This window comes from Elaeis guineensis, chromosome 9, assembly GCF_000442705.2.
Source record: "Elaeis guineensis isolate ETL-2024a chromosome 9, EG11, whole genome shotgun sequence".
Lineage (NCBI taxonomy): Eukaryota > Viridiplantae > Streptophyta > Magnoliopsida > Arecales > Arecaceae > Elaeis > Elaeis guineensis.
This window is the reverse complement of record NC_026001.2, coordinates 31,151,754-31,172,483: the sequence shown is the minus strand read 5'-3', so window position 1 is coordinate 31,172,483 and position 20,730 is coordinate 31,151,754. Positions and strand designations below refer to the sequence as shown.

The window sequence follows — 20,730 nt, the reverse complement described above, 5'->3', positions numbered from 1 at the left end:
TGCTCAATAGGCTTTGAAACTTCAGCTCGTCTCATGACGAGGTCGTCCTTCTAAAATGACTTTGACTTCACCCAAACATTGTAATGCTTAGCAATTCTCTGCTTATAGGTCATCATTTTGATATAGGCTTGCTCCCTTATCTCATCAAGAAATCCAGGTCGGTCCTGAATCGATCAGAGTTGGCTGACTCATAAAAATTTCTAACTCTATTAGACAATAAGCCAATCTCCATTGGGATCACAGCTTTAGTCCCATAAGTAAGCTTGAAAGGAGTTTCTCTTATCAGAATTCGATGTATGGTTCGATATGCCCACAGCACACTCTGTAGCTCTTCAGCCCATAAATTTTTAGCATCAGTGAGCCTTATCTTCAAACCATGAAGGATAGTTCTATTGGTTACTTTAGCTTCACCATTCGACTGTGGATGCCCAACAGAGTGAGTCAGTGATCAATATGAAACTTGGAGCAGAATTCTTTGAACTTGGGGTTGTCAAATTGCCAACCATTATCAGTGATAATAACCCAAGGTAAATCAAATTGGTAGATCATAGATTTTCTGACAAAATTTTGCATCTTTTTCTCTGTGATCTGGGCTAATGGTTCCACTTCTATCTATTTTATGAAATAATCAATGGCCACCATCAAAAATTTTCTATGATTTGCTACCACAGGGAAAGGCTCCAGTATATCTATCCCTCAAATTGCAAATGATCAAGGGGCAGTAATAGAAATAAGCTCAGCAGCAGATTTATATTGGATATTAGTATATCTTTGGCATTGGTTACACTTGTTGACAAGATCAGTAGCATCTTTTTGAATACTTGGCCAATAATAATCCTACCAGATTACTTTATAAGCAAATGATCTGTCCCCCAGATAGTTTCCACATATCTCTTTATACACTTCTCGAAGTGCGTAGTCAGCTTCATATGGTGCTAAGCAACGAAGTAAAGGAAGAGAATAAGACTTTTTATATAAACGGCCTTCTTGGAGAACATACCATGAAGCTTGTCTTTTAATACTTCTAGCTTGGTCGAATCGTCAAGTAGATACCTTTAATTATGTAATCCACGAGGGGACCAATCTAGCTCAGTTCATGACTGACCTAAAATATAGAGAGCACCTCAATACTAAGCCTATCCAATTGTTCAATCAGTACCTTTTGATTCAGTTTGAAAAAATCCAAAGTGGCGAGGTGTAATAGAACGTCAGTCCAGATATTTTTTAATCTAGGAATTTGAAGCACTTCAAGTTTTTCAAAATTTTTAGATGGCTTTTTGACATTCTATAGATAACAGGCCATCGTGGAATCCTTAGCTTCAAATTGACCTCGAACTTGACCAACCATAAATTGTAAATCTATAAAATCTTTAATTTTCTGATCTCGAGCTTTTTTGCCATTTTGAGATCCATCGTTAGGGCTTCATACTCAGTACCATTGTTAGAAGTATTAAAATTGAACTTCAGGATCTGCTAGTTATGAACTCTTCAGGACTAGCTAGAATCAAACCAGCATCATTTTTCTAAAAATTTGAAGCTTCATCTACGTGAAGAATCTAAAATGAATCATCACTTTTAGGGCTTGCTGGGATTGACCCATCATCCAGGACAGTACATTCTGTAATAAAATCAGCTAATACTTGATCTTAACTACAGTTCGAGGTCGGTAGTGGATATCAAATTTACTAAGTTCAATGACCATTTGACGATCTGACCTGAAGTATCAACTCTTTGTAATATCAATTTGATCGGCTAATTTATTAATACTACCACAGTATGAGCTTGGAACTAAAGCCTGAGCCTCGAACGGCCATAATCAAAGCATATATCATTTTTTCAATCTTTTTATATCGATTTTTACATCCCATAATAATTTATTGGTATAGTAGATCGGTCTCTGAATTCTCTTTTCTTTCTGGATTAGAATCGAGCTGACTGCAAAAAGTGAGATAGAAATATACATGCATAGTTCTTCACCTTCGATCGCTTAGAAAGAAGAGGTGGAGAGCCAAGATACTTATTTAGATCTTCAAAAGTAGTCTAATATTCTTCTATCCAGCTGAAGTTTTTGATATATCTCAATACTTTAAAGAATGAAAGGCACATTTCTACTGACCTGAAAATAAATCGACTGAGGACTGCTATTCATCTGATGATGCTGGGTTTCTTTAATAGAAGTCGGACATTTCATTTCTAATAAAGCTCTAATCTTTCCAGAGTTAGCTTCTATTTTTTTTGATTAATGAAAAGTCAAGGAACTTACCTAAGCCAACTCCAAAAGCATATTTATTGGGATTGAGCTTCATCTTGTGCCTTCAAAGTTCTCCAATACTTCCTTCAAGTCGGTAATATGCCGATCCTGTTTAATACTCTTTACTATTATGTCATTAACATAGACCTCCATATTTCGGTCAATTTATTGTTTAAAAATTTTGTTAATAAGGTGTTGGAATATAGCACCAACATTTTTAAGAACAAGAGGCATCATTTTGTAACAATACAAACCTCTTTCGGTGACAAAGGTAGTATTTTCTTCATCTTTTGGAGCTATTTGGATTTGATTATAGTTGAAAAAAGCATCCATAAGCTGAAGAGTTTGTGACCAAGGCAGATCTACAAGCTGATTAATTCTCATAGAGAAAAACTATCTTTCGGTTAAGCTTTATGGAGATCTTTATAATCAATGAGATTCTCTATTTGCTGTTAGCTTTTTGACCATAACAATATTGGCTATTCACTTCGGATAGTGAGCTTTTTGATGAATCTTACTTTCAAAAACTTATCAACTTCTTCATCAATGGCTTTTTGCCTTTTCGAAGTGAAACTCTTTTTTTCTGTTGAACCGGCTTGAAATTTGGATCCACATTTAGTTTATGAATAATCACATCGGCTGGGATGCCAGACATATAGAAGCTGATCAAATAAAGATATCAGCATTTACTCATAAAAATTTAATCAATCTCTCTCTCAAGCCAGGTTTAAGATTCACACCGATCTGGACCATTTTTTTTGGATCATCTCGAAAGGAATAGCTTCAAGCTTTTCCACTAGTTTGCCTTGATTTTTCTGACCTTATCCAATGCGTCTGGTATATCAACTGGCGTAGTTTTCACCGATTGGTTCATTTTAGCAAAATCATAAAATATTGCTGAGCTACCGTCTAGTCACTACGTATTTTAGCAACTCCTTTCTTAGTCAAAATCCACTAATAGATAGTAAGTAGAGACAATGGCTTTGAGGGAATTAAGATCAGGTTGACTGAGGATAGTATTATAAACAGATGAAACTTTGACTATCAAAAAGTAAGCTGTACTATTGATTGTCTTGATTTATGTCCTACCGTAACTAGTAGAGTAATTTCTCCTTCAGCGGCCATCAAATTTTTAAGAATCCGATGAAGGAGTATTGATCTGCCTAAGCTGTCCAGTCAGATTCATTTTTGAGAAAGTATCATAGAACAATATATCGGTAGAACTTCTATTATCAACAAGAACTCTTTTTATCATATTTTGCTATCATCATAGAGACGATGATAGCATTATTATGAGGGGTTTGGATCTCCTTTACATCATTTTCAGAAAAAAAAATAACATTTTCAGTTCTCTACCTCTTAGGGGGCGGATCATCAATGCCAGGCAAAATACTGGATATCATATTGATAACACCAACGGTTGGTCGGTTGTGATCATCAAAAGTTTTCTCTACTAGAGGCCTGTAATTTTTGAATTTGACCGGTCTGATATATTTATTGAGGTAACCCCGATGTACTAGGGCTTCTATCTCATCTCGTAGCTATCTGTATTTCTCAGTGTCATGGCCATGATCTCTATGGAAGTGGCAATACTTCTGCTGTCCTTTTCTTTGGTGGGGCTCTTAAAGGATTGGCCTTCGGAGATATCTCTCCCTTTCAATCTCATTAGAATCTAAGCTCGGGGAGCGATGAAGGGGCATATGAATCAAAAATTGGAGGTGGGCTTCTTGACCTCGGATTTTTTTAGGGTTAATTTGAATTTTCAGTCCGCTCGTCACTCTTCTTGGGCCTTTCTTTTCAGTCTTATCCTTCTTCGCCCGTCTTAAGATAGCCTCCTCCTCCTCGGCCTAGGCCTATTTACGTATCTGATCGAGCATCTCATTATAAGTATCTGAAAAGTTTTTATTCAGAGAAAAAACAAGATGGTTGCTCCAGAGTCTCCTTTTCAAAGTAGACGTAGCAACTAATTCATTAAAAATTTTTACTTCCAGTGGGGCCACATTGAAATAGCTACATATTTTCAGAGATCTTCTCTTTCTGCTGTTGAATAGAAAAAAGACTATCCACATACCTCAAGTGAGGTCTATTAGTGCCTAAATAAGTGACAAACAATCTTCTAAGCTACTCAAAAGAAGAGATGGACCCTATGGGAGTCCAAAAAATCAAATCCTCACTACCTTTTTGAGGGTTGCAGGAAAAGCAATGCATATAGGGCATTAGAAGCCCCTTGCAAAGCCATGAGGGCCCTATAGCCCTCAATATAATCTATTGGATCAGCAGAGCTATCAAAAGACTCGATGGCATGCATCTTGAATCGATTTGAAACAGGTTCATTCAAGATTTCATGAGAGAAAGGAGATTGAAGATTGAAACTATCTTTATTCTGAGATCAACCCCCTACCTGAACTCCATCATATACCTTTCAAGATCCAGGACCTTGTACTCCAGGTCAACCTCTCTTTGAACTTTCAGAGTGCTAGGGTAAATTCGTGTCAGCCTCATCAATATGATGTTCATCTTGATGGGCTAGTCGAGAACTATATTGAGATAAAGCATTTAGAGGATGAGCTTCTTTCGATGGTTGCTCCTCCCTTTTTTAAAGCTATTGAACAGTCGCTGCAGGGCTTGGACTTGCTGAACAAGAAAGCTGAATTATGAGGATCAATAGTAATTGGCTGTTGCAGTGGCACATCTGGTACTCCTCTTCTAGAGTAGAGGGAGAAGAATGTTTAGCTCTTGCTTTGACCATCTTTCTCACAAAAGAAATCAAAAAAGATCCTTCCTTTAGCGCCAATCTGTTGCTTCAGGGCTCAAAATCTAGAATAGAGTGAGTCACTTGAGTGAGATTGGGCGGAGCAATCCTTGTGATCTAGCAAAAACTCCTTTAATTTGCAAAATCAGTCAAAAAATTAGATAGGATCCTTTGATTTTTGATCCTTCGATGCTTAACTCAGTTCGAGTCTTGAGAATAGAGGTAGAAAAGAATAGAAGAGCAAGAGAATTGAATGGAATTGGAGAACTCTGTAGGAGCCAAAAGTCTAGGCTTGATTTTCTACTGGCAGAGTTTTCCTTAGTTTTCGAGAGTTGGACTTACCGATAGAGGATCCCTGCCCTCTATTTATAAAGGGGATGATGAGGCCGTTTTAGAGTTTGTTAGGCCATTAAGAGAGTCTATTAATAGTTAGAGAATTATCTGTAAGTGAGCTGGCATACAGCTGTGCATATAAGTTGGACATGAGATGTGATCAACTGTGGCCTGGTCCAAGAAATCACTGTGGGCATTTGCAAAATAGCCAAGTCCGTCATAATAATAGTTTACCTCATTAGAAGATCAGGATGAAATAAGGATGCTGTAATATTCCTGGATAGAGAAGGGTTCAGGTCGGCATATATCCAATCTAAATATTTCTCCAATCATAGATATTTGGAGAGTATAAGAGCATCATTTATTTAATCGATAAAATACTGAGCTGAATCTACTTTACAGGTAAATTGGTATGTTGGAATCTAGCACTTTAAGATTTAGTCTCATATGATATGCCACATGTCTCGAGGCCAGTTTAATGCACCAACAATATATAATAACATATATTAATATAATATAATATAATATAATATAATATATTATATTATAATAATATAATGATATATAACAATATAATATATTATATATTAATATAAGGTATTAATATTTTATATAATAATATAATTATATAATTATAATATAATATAATATAATAATAACATAAAATAATATATTATATTATATATTTTTATATAATACTATAATAATATAATAATATAGTATAATATATTATAATAATATAATAATATATAATAATATATAATATAATATATTATATATTAATATTTATAATATATGATACTATATTAATAATTATATAATATAATTTAATAATATAACATAATATAATATAACATCACAATAACATAAAATAATATAATATATTATAGTATATTATATAGTAATATAATAATATATTATCTTATATATATTTATATAATACTATAAAAATAGTATAATATATTATAATACACTATTATATAATATATTATATATTAATATTTATAATATAATATATTATATTATTATGTATAATAATATTATATAATATAATATATATTATATTAATATAATATATATTAATAAAATAATAAATATATTAAAATTTTGTAGTATAATATTATACTATTATAATATAATAAAATATAATTTTATAATATGTGATAATATAATATAATATAATAGTATATATAATAATATTTATATAATAAAAAATATTATGAAAAATATGGATAAATCAATGTAACTTACCCAAAAAAGTAGTAATATAAAAGAACATGGGTAACAGATTTTCGAGCCATTTTCTAATGCATAGAAGAATATGGATAAATTATTTTTCTGTCTAAATATTGTCTGAAAAATATTTTTTCAAAAAAATATTATTTTTTGTATAAATTTTTTATCCGCAAAAGAATAAGCCCTAAGGTAGCAATTGATTGTTTAATTAATTAATTTATAGTATATTTTAGCAACTTTTTTCAAATAGATGGATGCATCCAAAATAACGTCTAACCGTTAATTTTTTTTAAAAAAAATAGTAATATGAGAAACGGTACAGTATAGGGCTAGCGGCATCCTCACGGCTTTCGTATTCGTCCATATTAAACGAGAGCTCCACTGCCAGCGGTACTCCCAGTGGCCGTGAGTGGAGTCGGCGCAGTGGAGGCGTCTGGCGGGCTGGCCCCGGTGGTAGTTGCGAACGAGCTGTGTTTGTATGCATGCATGCACGCACACGTATGGACATGGATGGATGTATTTGCGTTATGGACGGACATATGCAGTGGATGTATGCAAGGATATGTATGTATCTTTTTGGGTACATATTGCATACATGGATGTACTTATGTATGCATGCACGCTTCTTGAAACATATATGCAAGACCAGGGGAACTATTTTTTTCTTATGGGAACTCAATACTCATAAAAATCAACATTTTTCTTACTCAAATGGATTAATGAACTTGGGAGATTTAATGGAGTCTGATATCATCTCATCAACAAAGATTGTTTTTCTTAAGATGCAAACATCCCACTATTTTGGAAAATATCCAAACATGCAAGCAGATTCATGAATGAAGGCAGCGTAGCAAGAAAAGGGAACAGCTAGAAGACTAGGCCAAAATTGGAAGTCAGTGGAGTGGACGGAGCAATAGACAGTCAATTCAATGCCAAAATATACCTTTCTGTTGATCGTCATCCCATCTTCAGGCAACCAAAACAGTCAACCGGGAAGAGTCACAACTCTCATGTCTACAAGTTAATATTTCCAGCCTAAGTGATGATCTGCTTGGTAAATAACCAAAACAACTTCTTACTAGCATTCAGTTTTGCTTAATCAATTCAACAAATGTACAAATGCTATCTGAACCAAATGGTGCTATGTTTCAAATTTATGACTGTTAACATGACCACCAGTTAATATGCAACTAAAAAGCACTATTCTCTAGCTAGCCTGATCTTGTGCCTTTGCAGAAAGTTCTCTCTCTGCCAGTTCAAATATCTCCTTTGACCTATGAGCTAGTTTATCACATATATTTTTTGTTATTCGCTTCTGAAATTTGGTGCTTCTTATCCATTCTGTGCCAACAAATACATCACATTGGCTTGTTGAGGAGATATGTAGCAAGGTCTCAATCTTGTATCTCAAATGGACCTGCAGCAGAAACAAGAAGAAGAGAATGAAAGCCACAGATAGCAAATGTAGGACATTGGTGGAAGCTCGATGAATAAAGCATACCCGGAAGTGATCATCAAATGGGACATTATGGATAGTCATGACTTCATCCACAATCCACCCATTACCAGCTGCTGTGGGGGTTTTTTGTTGGCTACTGACTGCTTCACCACCAAAAATTGACATGTGGCGATTGAACTTGTAACGTATGTGTCTTTCATAAACATTGGGTCTTAAAGCCTCCCACTGAGTCACCAAATAATTAAGACAGCCGACTTTATCCATAATTTTCTTCTCCAGATTCCCCCCTTCGAATAATTCGATAAGCAAATTTACCTGCGAACAGTCCAAGTGATGGGGGAAAAAGCTGACAGAATTTCTTCCAGACAAAAAAATTCTGATAATGTAAGGCAGGTCTGCTAGAGCAAAGAGTGGACAACTCACATGGAGAGGAACCTCTGAAGAGTAAGCCTTTGAAAGGTTGATGTCTCCAAAATTCAATAGAGTCTCAGTATCCTGAATCTGAACTGCTCTTATACCTTGATTCTGTTGGTCTTCTTCCAGCTTAGCTCTCTGTTCAGTGTTCAAGGTTCTTGTTCTCCAAAGAGCCATAATCGTCCTAGCCACAACACAAGCAGTAACAGCTAATTATCTTTGCCATATCAAAATGATGACATCTTAGTTCTTAAATGATCAGAGAAAAAGATCTAAGCATAATAGCACTGCACCAGACCTGCTTGCTATGTTGAATGATACAAATGATTGAAACTGAAATCTCAACCTTCCTTCTTCATCTTGAGACTTTGCACCATGCCTAGCATCAAGGCCTCGACCACTCCTCAAGATTATCTGTAAAGCTGGGCTCCCAAATGTTGAAAAAGAAGGAGGAATCACTTGGATATCCTCCATGTCTTCCCAGAGAAGGAAAAATTTAGTTTTATGACCAAACAGATTGGCATAGAATCCGACAATTCTTGCAGATAAAAAAAGCCTGCCCTGCAGCATTAGACATGTCATTCTATTGCCGCTATCTTATATTATTAAGAAAAGAATTTTTATAACAGCAAAATGCAGGACCTGCAATGGCATCTTTCTCTTCAAGTAGCATGAGAAATCATTGATGAGAAATTCTTCTGGTGGTAGAGCAAAGAGCTTCTGGAACATTGAATTTCTGTGAGGTGACCGGATGTTTAACTGCCAAGCATGAACTACAGTCAGTAGAGTCATAAACTAGCACCTCTAGAAACAGGTTGTATCAACTGAAATACCTTCCTCCCAACTTCCTTCTCCATTTTTGTTAGATATTCTTTTACAGTTTCCATTCCCCTTGTGTTGTCCAAGAAAATTCTTAAGTGAAGCTTGCTCTGAGATGTTTGAGCCAGTTTGCCCTTAAGGGGTATCCACATGTCAGCCAGCTCTGCAGACGTGTGTTTCAGGAAATTTATTTCTGCATGCCCAAGAGAGGCTGCTAGGTCAAACGGGCCATCAAAATCAAAAACCTCAACATCTAACACGGATGGTGGTTCTTGCATCGCATCAAACTCCAGTATTTCTGCAGAATTTCTCAGTGAGTTATTCTATATTAACCCACAAATGCAATAAAAAACTAAGCAGATTAAAATCGTGAAAAAGAGAGTGCATTAAAAGGTAACCATTCCATTGAGGATCCAGTGTTTGAAGCTGGACAGAACTTGTTCTAGTTTCACCATTACAGCTGAACACCACATAAGGATCTGAAAAACCAGATGAAGCTGCTGACGGTAAATTACATCCTTCAATTAAAGCGACAGTAAGAAGCCACCCATCACCCTGTGCTTTCACTCCATGATCACTACCTGCCAAAGGGAAGTAGTGATTTTGCTAGAGGTTCCAGCAAAACTAAGCATGTAGCACTGACACACAGGAAATGCCATATATTATGTCCCAACAAAAGCTACAGCATACATCCTATACATAAAATAAGGGTGGGAGCATTACCTCTTCGTAATCTTGCCTGCACAAAATGTGAAATCATATTGAAAATGCGCTCGCCTTGAAGAAACAAAATCCCAGAGGTGATCAGTTCACCAAATGTGTCAGGCAAATCTAAACCATTAAATTCGAGTCCCCAGCTTGCACCATGTCGTAACAAAACAATGTGCGTAAGAACATAGAGACACATAAATATGGTACAAACTACTGTAAAATTGCAAAAGTACTCGATAGCCAATTCCCAATCTGATTGGTGATCAAGCTGCAATGGTGCCAACAACTGCTCTTTGTCCTTTGACAGCTCTGATGAGACAACTGGTTTAATATATTGAGACAGCAAGTCGGAAAAGCTTTCATAGCTGTCCTCCAATCCCTGCCTAGCAGTTCCCTCAATTATGCTTTTCATTACAGTGCTTGGTTAAACTCAAGATTCCAGGATATAACAAAATGAGAGCTTTCTTCACCTGAAGATAGTTGTGGACCAGGCATTATCTTATAGAGCAAAACAACCTGAAAGCACTTACCATACGGGACTTCTGGTGTGCTGGCACGAGTCAAAACTGCAAAATTTTTCCCATCCGCTTTCATATAGGTCTGCTCTTCTATGGCATTGACTGCTTTTACAAACTTTGTTGCAGCTTTTGTGTAAGTGACCAACCTTCCTAAACATGGTGGATCCTTGCACTTCCATTTCCATGGTTTTTCCTCATAGTTTGTGGTTCCCTGCAGTTCTGCAAGCTCTCTCCTGAATTGTGCATTAGGTTTAAATAGGAGAGAGTTTAGATCCTTGGTCTCTATCATGTATGTTTCCTCAAGAAGAATGCCCCCTTCAAGATTGGCTGGCATATTAGTTTCCTCCCTTGTTTGCATGATCTGCATAGCATCTTCAAACAAGACATTTGCACCTTTATTGCTCTCATCTCCGGAAAGCACATCAGAAAACTCCAACAAATCATGATTCTAGAAACAACCGAGAAGCTTGCTTCATTCTTACTGGGATGTTCTCTGTTAAATGGCCAGCATGAGCTTGAATTGATGGTGTTTGTTCTACTACAGAAATTGATTTAGTCATATTTGTCATGGTAGGAGATTCTGTGCCTTGGAGAACATTATGTGGTGTGCTAGCCGAGTCTTTTAGCTCTCTAACATTGGCACTACTGACGAGGCTTGAACAAGGGGGAGAAGTATGGTTAACAGAATTGCTGTTGCTTCTTCCATACAATGTTGAGGTGAGAAGAATTTTTCCTGAATTTCCAATAATTAGGTCATAACTGATAAGAAGATAATACTGGAAAGTTTCATTAGTATCAATATGATAACAAGAATACAATCTTGCAGAAAACACATGCAAGAATAGATTATGCATAGATTCATATTTAGCTCCTCAAACAACAGTGCTAGAAATTTACAATGCTGGATTCTCGAAATAACTGGAAAAATAAATATGCACTAGAGAAATTCTTATACAATCTAAATATATTACACTCCATGATAGTCATCCTATTAAAATCAAATCCTCATTAGTGATTTCAGCCGCATAACTGCAAGTGATGATGGGAGTGAAAGAGTATGTTATCCTCCCTTTCCTCTGTCATGCATACACTTCATGTATCAGGAACAACAGATGAAAATAAATATCATCTGACATTACATATAGAGGATTATAACATCTGCCATCTCATTTTGAGATTGATGGACAACTAACCTTTTGTTAATTGAGTAAGACAGGCTATCCTCCAATTACATAAAGCCTCAGTCAACAGCCATGCAAGTCACACATTTATCTCCAATTATTAGGATTAAAAGCAAGTCTGCCAACCAATACTAGAGGGTGTACCGGCCACTGACCAATTCGGCATTGTATGGGTCCATACCATGCCATTCCAGGATGTACTAACACAAAGAGAGCTGGAGAGGGGGGAGAGGATAAAAGTAGAAAGAAGAGAGAGAGAGAGAGAGGGAAGGAGGAGGGAGGAAGGGAGAGGGTGAGGGGACCATTAACCTAAACCGAAGCCCATGTAAGACAGAGAGAGGATGTTACTGGTGACCAAGGTGTCGATCTTGAGGCATCGTGATGACAAGGTGCTACAATAGCGAGTGGAGTAGAGGGGGATTTACTCAACATCATGCGACAAGGGATGACCAGATAGGGAGGGTTTCATCGAGCCGGTGACAAGATTGAGCTAGATTATTTAAGCCATTTTTAATTGAACAAGGGGATCAATGGAGGCTTTGGCCTCTATATCGAACCAATTGGAGGAACCGTCCAGATTTCTACATCGATTTAGCTCAGTATGCCTCGAATTGAGAGGTTCAACTCAGTATGGGGATCATGATTAGAAGTGTACATGATATACCAAGAGTTAGCATCCTTTACTATTTTAAGTTCCGCTCTTCTTAGGAACCATCCTGGTTATCTCCATCATCATGCCACCATACCTGGATACCTTCTATATCTTAGAAAATCCAAAGAGATATATCTCCATGGATTGGATACACATCACATACCATAGATACATGTCATATTTTTGGATAATGCATATTAAGACATCACTAAGTTGAATTTTTCAATGATGAGACTAACAAAGCTATCCCACAAATCTCAAGATAATTAGTCTTTAGCTCATCTTTGAGCTTGTTTAAAGATAGACAAATAAAAAAGATTGTTAAATTTCATACAAATTTTTGCTTGTGCTAGATTTTAAATTCTAGTGAGGAACACAAACTTTAATAATAATTGCACTCAAAGGCATTCAACACTAGCCTTTAAGTTTTTCTTGATGCCCTTAAGTTCCTAATAAAGATAGAAAATGATCAATCTTTAAATTCATAATTTATACCAGTGTTCTTTTAAAAAATCTATGAATTATCATCAAATGTACTTGCATTATGCCCTTTTCAACATACCTCAGATCACGTTTTACATATGAACCAAGAATGCATTACTATAGTTATGTATGTTAATCAATTACCAATAATTAGCATTAGCATAAAAGAATCTCTGAAAGAAACATATTTCAATTACGTATTGTTTCCTATTTTGAAATTTTTTTGGAGTGGTCCAGCATCCATGGTTATCACTGGTCTAGTTGATCCCCTTATGGGTTCTTTTCCATGCCTCAGTTATGAGGACATAACATTTCTCCAGTGATCTAGAAGTTGCTCTATGATGCAAAAATGTAAAGAGACTGAATAGATTTTCTCCTCCATGTAAAGAAAAGAGTGGTTATTTCCAGCAATAACATGCTCTAGACAATAATTACTGGTAGTCTTCTCCATGAATCACTCCCTCTTTAGCAGTAAGCTTTCAAAATAATTCCAAGGCCTCTGACATGGCTTCTTATATGAATGATAATTGGTTAATCATGATTTATTCAAACTCATGTAAAAATAACTAGACTGAATCATAGTTGATTCAGCATTACTGCCCATTTATTTGTATTATCACAGGTGATTGGTTCCTAGTACTACATATGTACAAAGAGGCCTACAAATATAAAATAACATTATTTTTGTCCTACAGTATCAAATAATTACTTATACAATTTAATTAAATTTATGATTTGTTCCTTTGTATTCTATATCTTGTTTTTTCTCGTCGACACTTGCAACATGAGATGTCCCTAGAATGGTGGGATGGGCCATCCCGAAACTTAGGACAATAACCCATCTCAGCATCCTGTAGGACATCCCATAGGATTTAAAACTATGGATGGGAGAACCCTCAGCTAGCCCATGTGGATGCTGCTATCACCTATCATTACCATCGATGCATCTCCAACCCTTATCAGCTACTATTCCTACCTTTCTCTTCATATTAGATTGAACTGGAGTTTGCATCATAGGAGAGGAAAGTGATCGGCTCTCTAATATATATGATCACTAGCCAATTCAAAAGCTCACATGGTGAACAATGCATGAGAATTTAAGTACCAGGCAGCCTAGCATGTCCCTAAGCCCAAGTCTCATACATCTAAAATCCAAAAACCAAACAAACCAGAATCTTATAGCATCAATGTCACATTTTAGACCATCAAGCATATTGTACAGGCATCACCATCAACCATATCGTACAGATATCACCATCAACCAAATGTTAAATCAACACAACAAACATGATACGGCATGCATGTCACATAATCCTGTGCCATGATAGCCATTTTCTTCAATTTGCATGATTTTTGGTCCATATAACTTCTCAATCTCATGCTTGTGACAAGAATGAGGGGGAAAAAGAATGAAAGAAAAAAGAGAAAAGGAGGGGGAGAGAAGAAGAAGAAGAATAAGAAGAAGAGCTAGAGCACATCTGTTACTTCTTTGCCGCCACATTCTCCTTTAGCCATAGAGATGGAACATGATTCCAATGGTCTAAACTCCATATTTCTTCTTGAAGGAGAACACAATCAAGTGAATGGGTGTAGCCTATCCTCCTCTATGGTGCTCGAGGGTTTTACGGGGTGCTTGGTTGGGGGAATAGAAGTCTGAAATGAGAATCGGAATGGGTGACTCCCATTCCAGCCACTTGGTTGGGGGGAGTCCGATTCCGGATGTAATGAGAATGGCCCAATCTACCTAAAACTCAATCCCCACTCTTCCTTATGGGTTCAAATTTTTATTCCGATTCTGATTCGATTCCCATTCTACTCATGAACCAAACACTTCAGGGGATTTGGTCATTCTGATTCTCATTCCAATCCATTTTGATTCCGATTCCGGTCATGAACCAAGCATAGTGTGATGGGGACTCACAATTGAGAAGCAGATAGAGAAAAAGAGCAGACTGTGATATTACCATGACTAGAAGGGCAAGGCCTAGTAAAGGTCCACTTGAAATCTTTTGCCTGCATTAGGTGTGCCACCAAGTCAATCCATGGTAACTTGATCACAAATGAAATTAAAACCCCTAACCATTTCTTATATATAAGCCAAGTATCTTGAAGATCATAAAAATCACTTAACAATCAAAAATCAAAAGGATTCCAAATATGTCAATACAAAATTAAATTGTCCAATTGTGTCTGTGTATCCAAGTTTCTTTTAATCCTGTTATGTCAGATTCTAGTGGAAACTTGGCACTTGACATCCCATCCAATGTCTAGGTAAAGTGACATCAAGAATGACGCTGACAGCAATGGCAATGGCACAAGCGATGGTATAATGAGAGGCCAAAAGTGGCCTTTTTAAAAGAGGTAAGGACTGATTGAGGTTTGGTAGCCGCGTGACAATGAAGCATGGGATCTCAAGGCTCAAGAAAGCATGATCTCTCACAGAGAATGAAGATGAGATGGAGGCAAGAAAGGGTGGTGCAACATCAACTAAAAAGCATTGGATCAAAGAATTTTCCTTCCGAGGATATTTTTTCTTCAACAAGATTAGGTATTCAAACATCCTATCCTATCTCCTCAAGGATTTTTTTTCATTAGGATTGAAAATTCAACAATATCCCACTGAACTAGTTCATTTCCAAATGGGCCTTAATGTTACCTAACCTTAAGAGTCAGATTTATATATGAGATTTCACCCAAATTCATATGAAGATTTTGATGACAAAGAGGCTTACCTGAAAATAAATTTCACATTTCAGGAAATGCCACTGAATGAGATCAACTACACAAGAAATGGTAAATCATTGATTATATTCTCTAAAAAAAAAGAAGAAAGTATAAGAGCATAAATCACAATTTTCCATAAAATAGATCAGAAATTTATGATCACAGCTTCTCCTATAAATAAATCCACTAGGACTGTTCTTGAATTTATGTATCAATTACTAAAGATGTTCCAAGGCAAACCAACAAGAACATTGTATTCTACCAATGAATTACATAACAAACCTTGTCTCATATGGCCTCAACTCATGTCCTAATCTCACAACCAAAGTAGGCATAATTTAAAATCTGGAAGTGCTAATTTGGATTTGGATTTTGATTAGACATCGAAAAAAGAAATTATCCCATTCTACCTAAATGTCAAATCCTAAACCATTTCCAAAAATCTTAAATGTACACAGAAATACTCAACAACACACAACAACAGAACTAAATACTAAAGGACATCCTTTTTTAAAAAACACATAAGGAAAGAAACTAGATACACTAAATCCCGCTAACAGTATAGGTAGCATAACCATGCATGCTATAACATATAAAAACATCTTGAATTACAAGTACGATGTTAGAAACTCCGATTTAATCTACAAAAGGTTAACTTAGCTTTGTTTGGATGAGTATTGAGAAGCTTTAGTCTTTAAATCAACATGATTTGGTTATCATGCGGCACATGATAATTGGCACTAATTTATGGTAAGTGGCCCCATTAAATCTCAATACTGACGAAAAGAGAATTTAGTGGGAAAGAAAGGGTGTAACACACACAAGTCAAACAGAATCCAGTGGGAACAAAAGGGTGTAGCACACACAGGTCAAAGAGAATCCAGTTGGGATCCACTATAATAATGAGCAAGATCGCTACATATTCAACAGATAGACAAAAAATAACAAAATTAGATAAATTGGTTCAGACGATTTGTTAAACTGAAAGCCTTGGAAAGAATATCCCAAAACAAAGCCTTATAAAATACTCAGTTTCCAAGCAGAAGTTCAGCATCCACCTTTGAAGAACCAGATATTGACAAGAAAGCACCATGGAACTTTAGTCAAGGCCTTAAATAATGTTTGATAGAGCGGCCAGGGGGGATGAGGAAGTTGTTTGTGTGATTAATTTATGAATGGCATGGAGAGTTTTGAACTTGTATGCTATCACTTGCCTCAATGCCTTATAAGCAAGCAAGAAGATACTTTTTGTCATGCATTATTCACATTAATTGGTTTAACTCTTTCGTGGCTTTGTCAACATCGCTTGAACAAAAGCAGCACTATTCCAATCAAGTAAAGGGTTTCATAATCAGCTGGAATAAGACTTTAACATCCATTTGCTTTATCTTATCCATAGTTTCTTAGGCTTATGCATAAATTTTCAATAAGCCATCTTCTTATCAAAGTTAAGGAGTCAAATAAGCATTTGAACATTGAGATTCAATAATAATACTCCAAACTTCAAACGCTTTCTTATTAAAGAATCATTCAATTCAAGGCAGGCTGGTTTATTGCTCCTTATTCATCTGCCTTCTATGACCAAATTCTCCTACCTTCTATGTTCAAGAAAGTCTTGATGCAATGGTATCAAAATATTTATTAAGTCAATAACCAAAAAGTTTACTAAGTCTTGTTTGTTTAACCTTTTCTTTTTACTAATGCTTGGAGATGACAAAAGTTCTCTTACATGGCATGTACCTGTCAGTTCCGTACCATACCGAGCATACCATCTATACTGGTACCAAATTGGTATGCAGTTTTATACCATACCAACATTTAATATGCCTCACCAACTCATACCATACCATATACAAATACTATAATAAGATGGTATCAGTATAGGTTTTGGTACCGAGCCACTGAACCCTATTACACAGTCTAGTCAGTATCTACTTTTCTCTTCTTTTAACATCCCAACCAATATTTGCAACTGGCAATACTGAATCCAGATCGATTAAAGTTCAGATGATTTTTTGTTGTGGTGTGGGAGAGAGGACATCTTTAGTCCCACATTAATTGTGAGTCAAGGGGACTTTGACTTATATGAAATGGGACATTTTTTCTCCTATGAGGATCTTTTAAAGGATAAAACCATAAGGCTCCATGCCATAGCGGGCAGAGGCTGAAGCAGACAATACCTCACGTACGTAAGAGCAGAGACCGACCTGCCCAAGCCACGAGCCCTTGACTGCGACATCTTCCATTCATTCAATAACATAAGCACCTTAATTTGGGATGTCTCACTAAACAAATATAAGGAATAATGTCAAATCCAAACTTCCATCCTAATTACCACAATTAGTTCCCATTTCAATGTAAAATGTGGCTCGGACAAACATTTCTATGAACTCTTCCCTCCTTTCTCTTCAAATGATTCAATCCCAATAGACACACTTAAGTTGACACCTTGATTGCCTTCATTATCTATCTAATCAAGGTTGTACACAAAAAAGACATCCTCACTGCACAATATCAAGTCCCCATTCACCTTTTCTCCCCAGAACCACCAGTACCACCATCAACTCAGCTCTTTTTTACTCACCCATTCCAAATATATTCATTACTGCATCATCTCACCCAGCACTTCCTTCACCCTCCAATTGATTGACGTCTTCACGCTGTATATTATGTCGGACCATCTTCCCCGCAGACTAGTATAACAATCACAATCACAAGAATAGCAGAATGCCAGCATACCAATCAAAATATCGATTATTCACCACAAGTCTACAAAAGCGAAAACTGATCAAGGTTCGGGAAACGGAAGCACACGCACCGCAGTCTTTGGCCTTGGATTTGGCACCATGGTGCCGGGGCTGCAGAGAGAGCCAAGTCGGCGGCACGGTCTGCACCCCTTCACCTGAAGCCACGCGGACGGGAAGACGGACGCGGCCAAGGAGCTCCCCTCCACCGCCTCCCTCCGCCTCCCGAAAGACCCCAACCTCGAGTTCTTCCCCCTCCTCGTCGTCCTCCATCCGGAACACGAACTCCTGGTTCCACACGGGATCGAGGGTCCCCCTCAACGCCCTCGTCCTCGACTTGTGCTTCCCCACCTTGAGCTTCGCGTAGACGCCGGCAGCGGCGGCGCCTCCATCGGAGGGCTTGGCGGTGGGCAGGCCGCGGGCTTCCAGCACGTAGACGTAGAGCCTCATGGTCAGGCCGATGGCGAGCGTTTAAGGCGGCTTGCGGGGAGAGAGAGATGGGAACCCGGGGGAGAGAAAATGGTGGGGAAGGGCGGCAGGGGGAAGTGTAGGGAGAGGTCCGGAATGCATCCCGGGTAAAATGTGGAGGTGGAGTGGGCTTGACACGTTGCTCGGCGGGTGGATAACTGCGGGGAGGTGCGAGACAAACTGACTTCTTGGAGAGGCGGTTTCAGGAGTTCGGTCAAATATGCACATCGTAAAGGTTTGAAAAACTCGGGGACGCAGAGAGAAGGAAAACAAAACAAAACAAAACGAACTCCCCCAGACCGGTATCTCCAGAAGCTGAGCACCGTGCCCAGTCCCGTGATTAAGGTGGGAGATGGATAACGCGCTTGAGAGAGAGAGAGTTAGAGGGTAATGAGGTTTGGGAAAGGAATTTGGAGCGTTGAAAAGGATGAAATCAATAATAGAGAGTTGGATGAATGATATTTCACAACAAAGACACCCATGCATACATGTTGATAGTGAGAACCGAAATATAATTTGATGATAATAAAAGAATAATAAAATTTAAAAAAATTATCAATGGAATATATTTAATAATTATTGATAATTTTATATTCAACATCTCACTAATAAAAGAATCAGCAATGGTAGAAAAAATAAATTATTTCACATAATATTTGAATATTTGTAATAGGAACAAAGAAGTCGTGTGCTTATGCATAGGCATTCAATCCTTTTTTATTTGATGCAGAAGATTCCAATTCCTTCACTTTTGAACTTGAGTAATTATTTTTTTTCCGATTGGAGCATTCATCTTATGATTGTTCCAATCTATGAAGCAATAGAAAACAAAAGATTAGTAATATCTATATAATTTAACTAAATAAATAATGAAGCGGTATAGTTACAACTTTTTACTATTTTGAACAATATCTATATAATTTATTCCTTCCAAATGCACCAGAAGTCCTTTGCTAGGACGGAGTCCCATGCCTTAATTACTTTTTGGTTTCTTATACTTGTTATCCATATGTGCCAAGCCTCATGCGTACTCACCAGATCTGTCTGGAAAAAACACAACCCAGCATTAAATGATCCAGATTTGCTACATGATTAGAGCAGAAGGGACATGCTGGGGAACCTTGAATGCCCCTTTTTTGTAAATTATCTTATGTAAGCACACTACTGTGATAACATAGCCATTTAAAAATTTTTACTTTCTCAGGCAACGGTGTTTTCCAAATGATTCTGCTGAAGAAAGAAATTTTACCACTATCTATCATGAAGAGATAGCATCTCTTTACCGAGAAGGATCTGGAGGAATGTCATGTCCAATATCTTTATCTTTGTCCGTCCCAAGTAGGAGATGGTCTCCTCACCACTTCTAGAGACTGAAGTTCACTGATTGCTACTGAACTAAGTAGCCATCTAAAGAGTGTAGCCTAGTTAACTATGTTGCAGAAATGATGGATCGACCCACAAGTTTGTTGTGCAATCATGTAGAGATGTGGAAAGCGCCGATCAAGCGGTGTTTTATCAGACCAAGAGTCATGTCAAAATGAAGCAAGATGTCTATACCTACATTAATGATAGAAAAGAGCTAAGCCAACTCCTTTGTTCTTAACACACTCTTCTAGAAAGGTGAAGCGGTTTTAATGCACCTCAAGTGAGGATCATCTGGTGTGGTCGAAGTATAGTAAATTTGTTGGATCAAAGAACTCCATGGACGATCTGTATCATTGTAGATCTTGAACCACCGCTTCATGAGGAAGGCTGTGTTTTGAATTCTAAGATTTTTGATATCGAGCCCTCCCAAAGATTTTGGCCTACATACCTTGCTCCGGCTCACGAGATGTCTGATAATTATTTCAACAAGATGGGTAATAACTAATAAGTTGTAGGAGGGAATAAATTTTTTCAACAAGATCCGTAGAAGATATACCACATACAGCCTAATTAGACCTAGAAGATGAGGTGGTGTTGCTTGTTATGAATAATAAAATGAA

At 37.1% G+C, this 20,730-nt stretch overlaps 1 protein-coding gene across 1 annotated transcript; it reads right to left on the bottom strand.

The window, feature by feature from the left end:
• Positions 1-7,627: 7,627 nt before the first annotated feature.
• Positions 7,628-18,988, bottom strand: LOC105051237 (C2 and GRAM domain-containing protein At5g50170). Its single transcript, XM_010931572.4, is given in 12 exon segments — positions 7,628-7,989; positions 8,074-8,346; positions 8,455-8,629; positions 8,744-9,006; positions 9,088-9,204; positions 9,279-9,562; positions 9,663-9,845; positions 9,988-10,395; positions 10,398-10,943; positions 10,946-10,984; positions 10,987-11,226; positions 18,352-18,988. Coding segments are annotated over 12 exon segments (3,114 nt in total). The 5' UTR covers positions 18,728-18,988; the 3' UTR covers positions 7,628-7,779.
• Between the last annotated feature and the right edge of the window lie 1,742 nt (positions 18,989-20,730).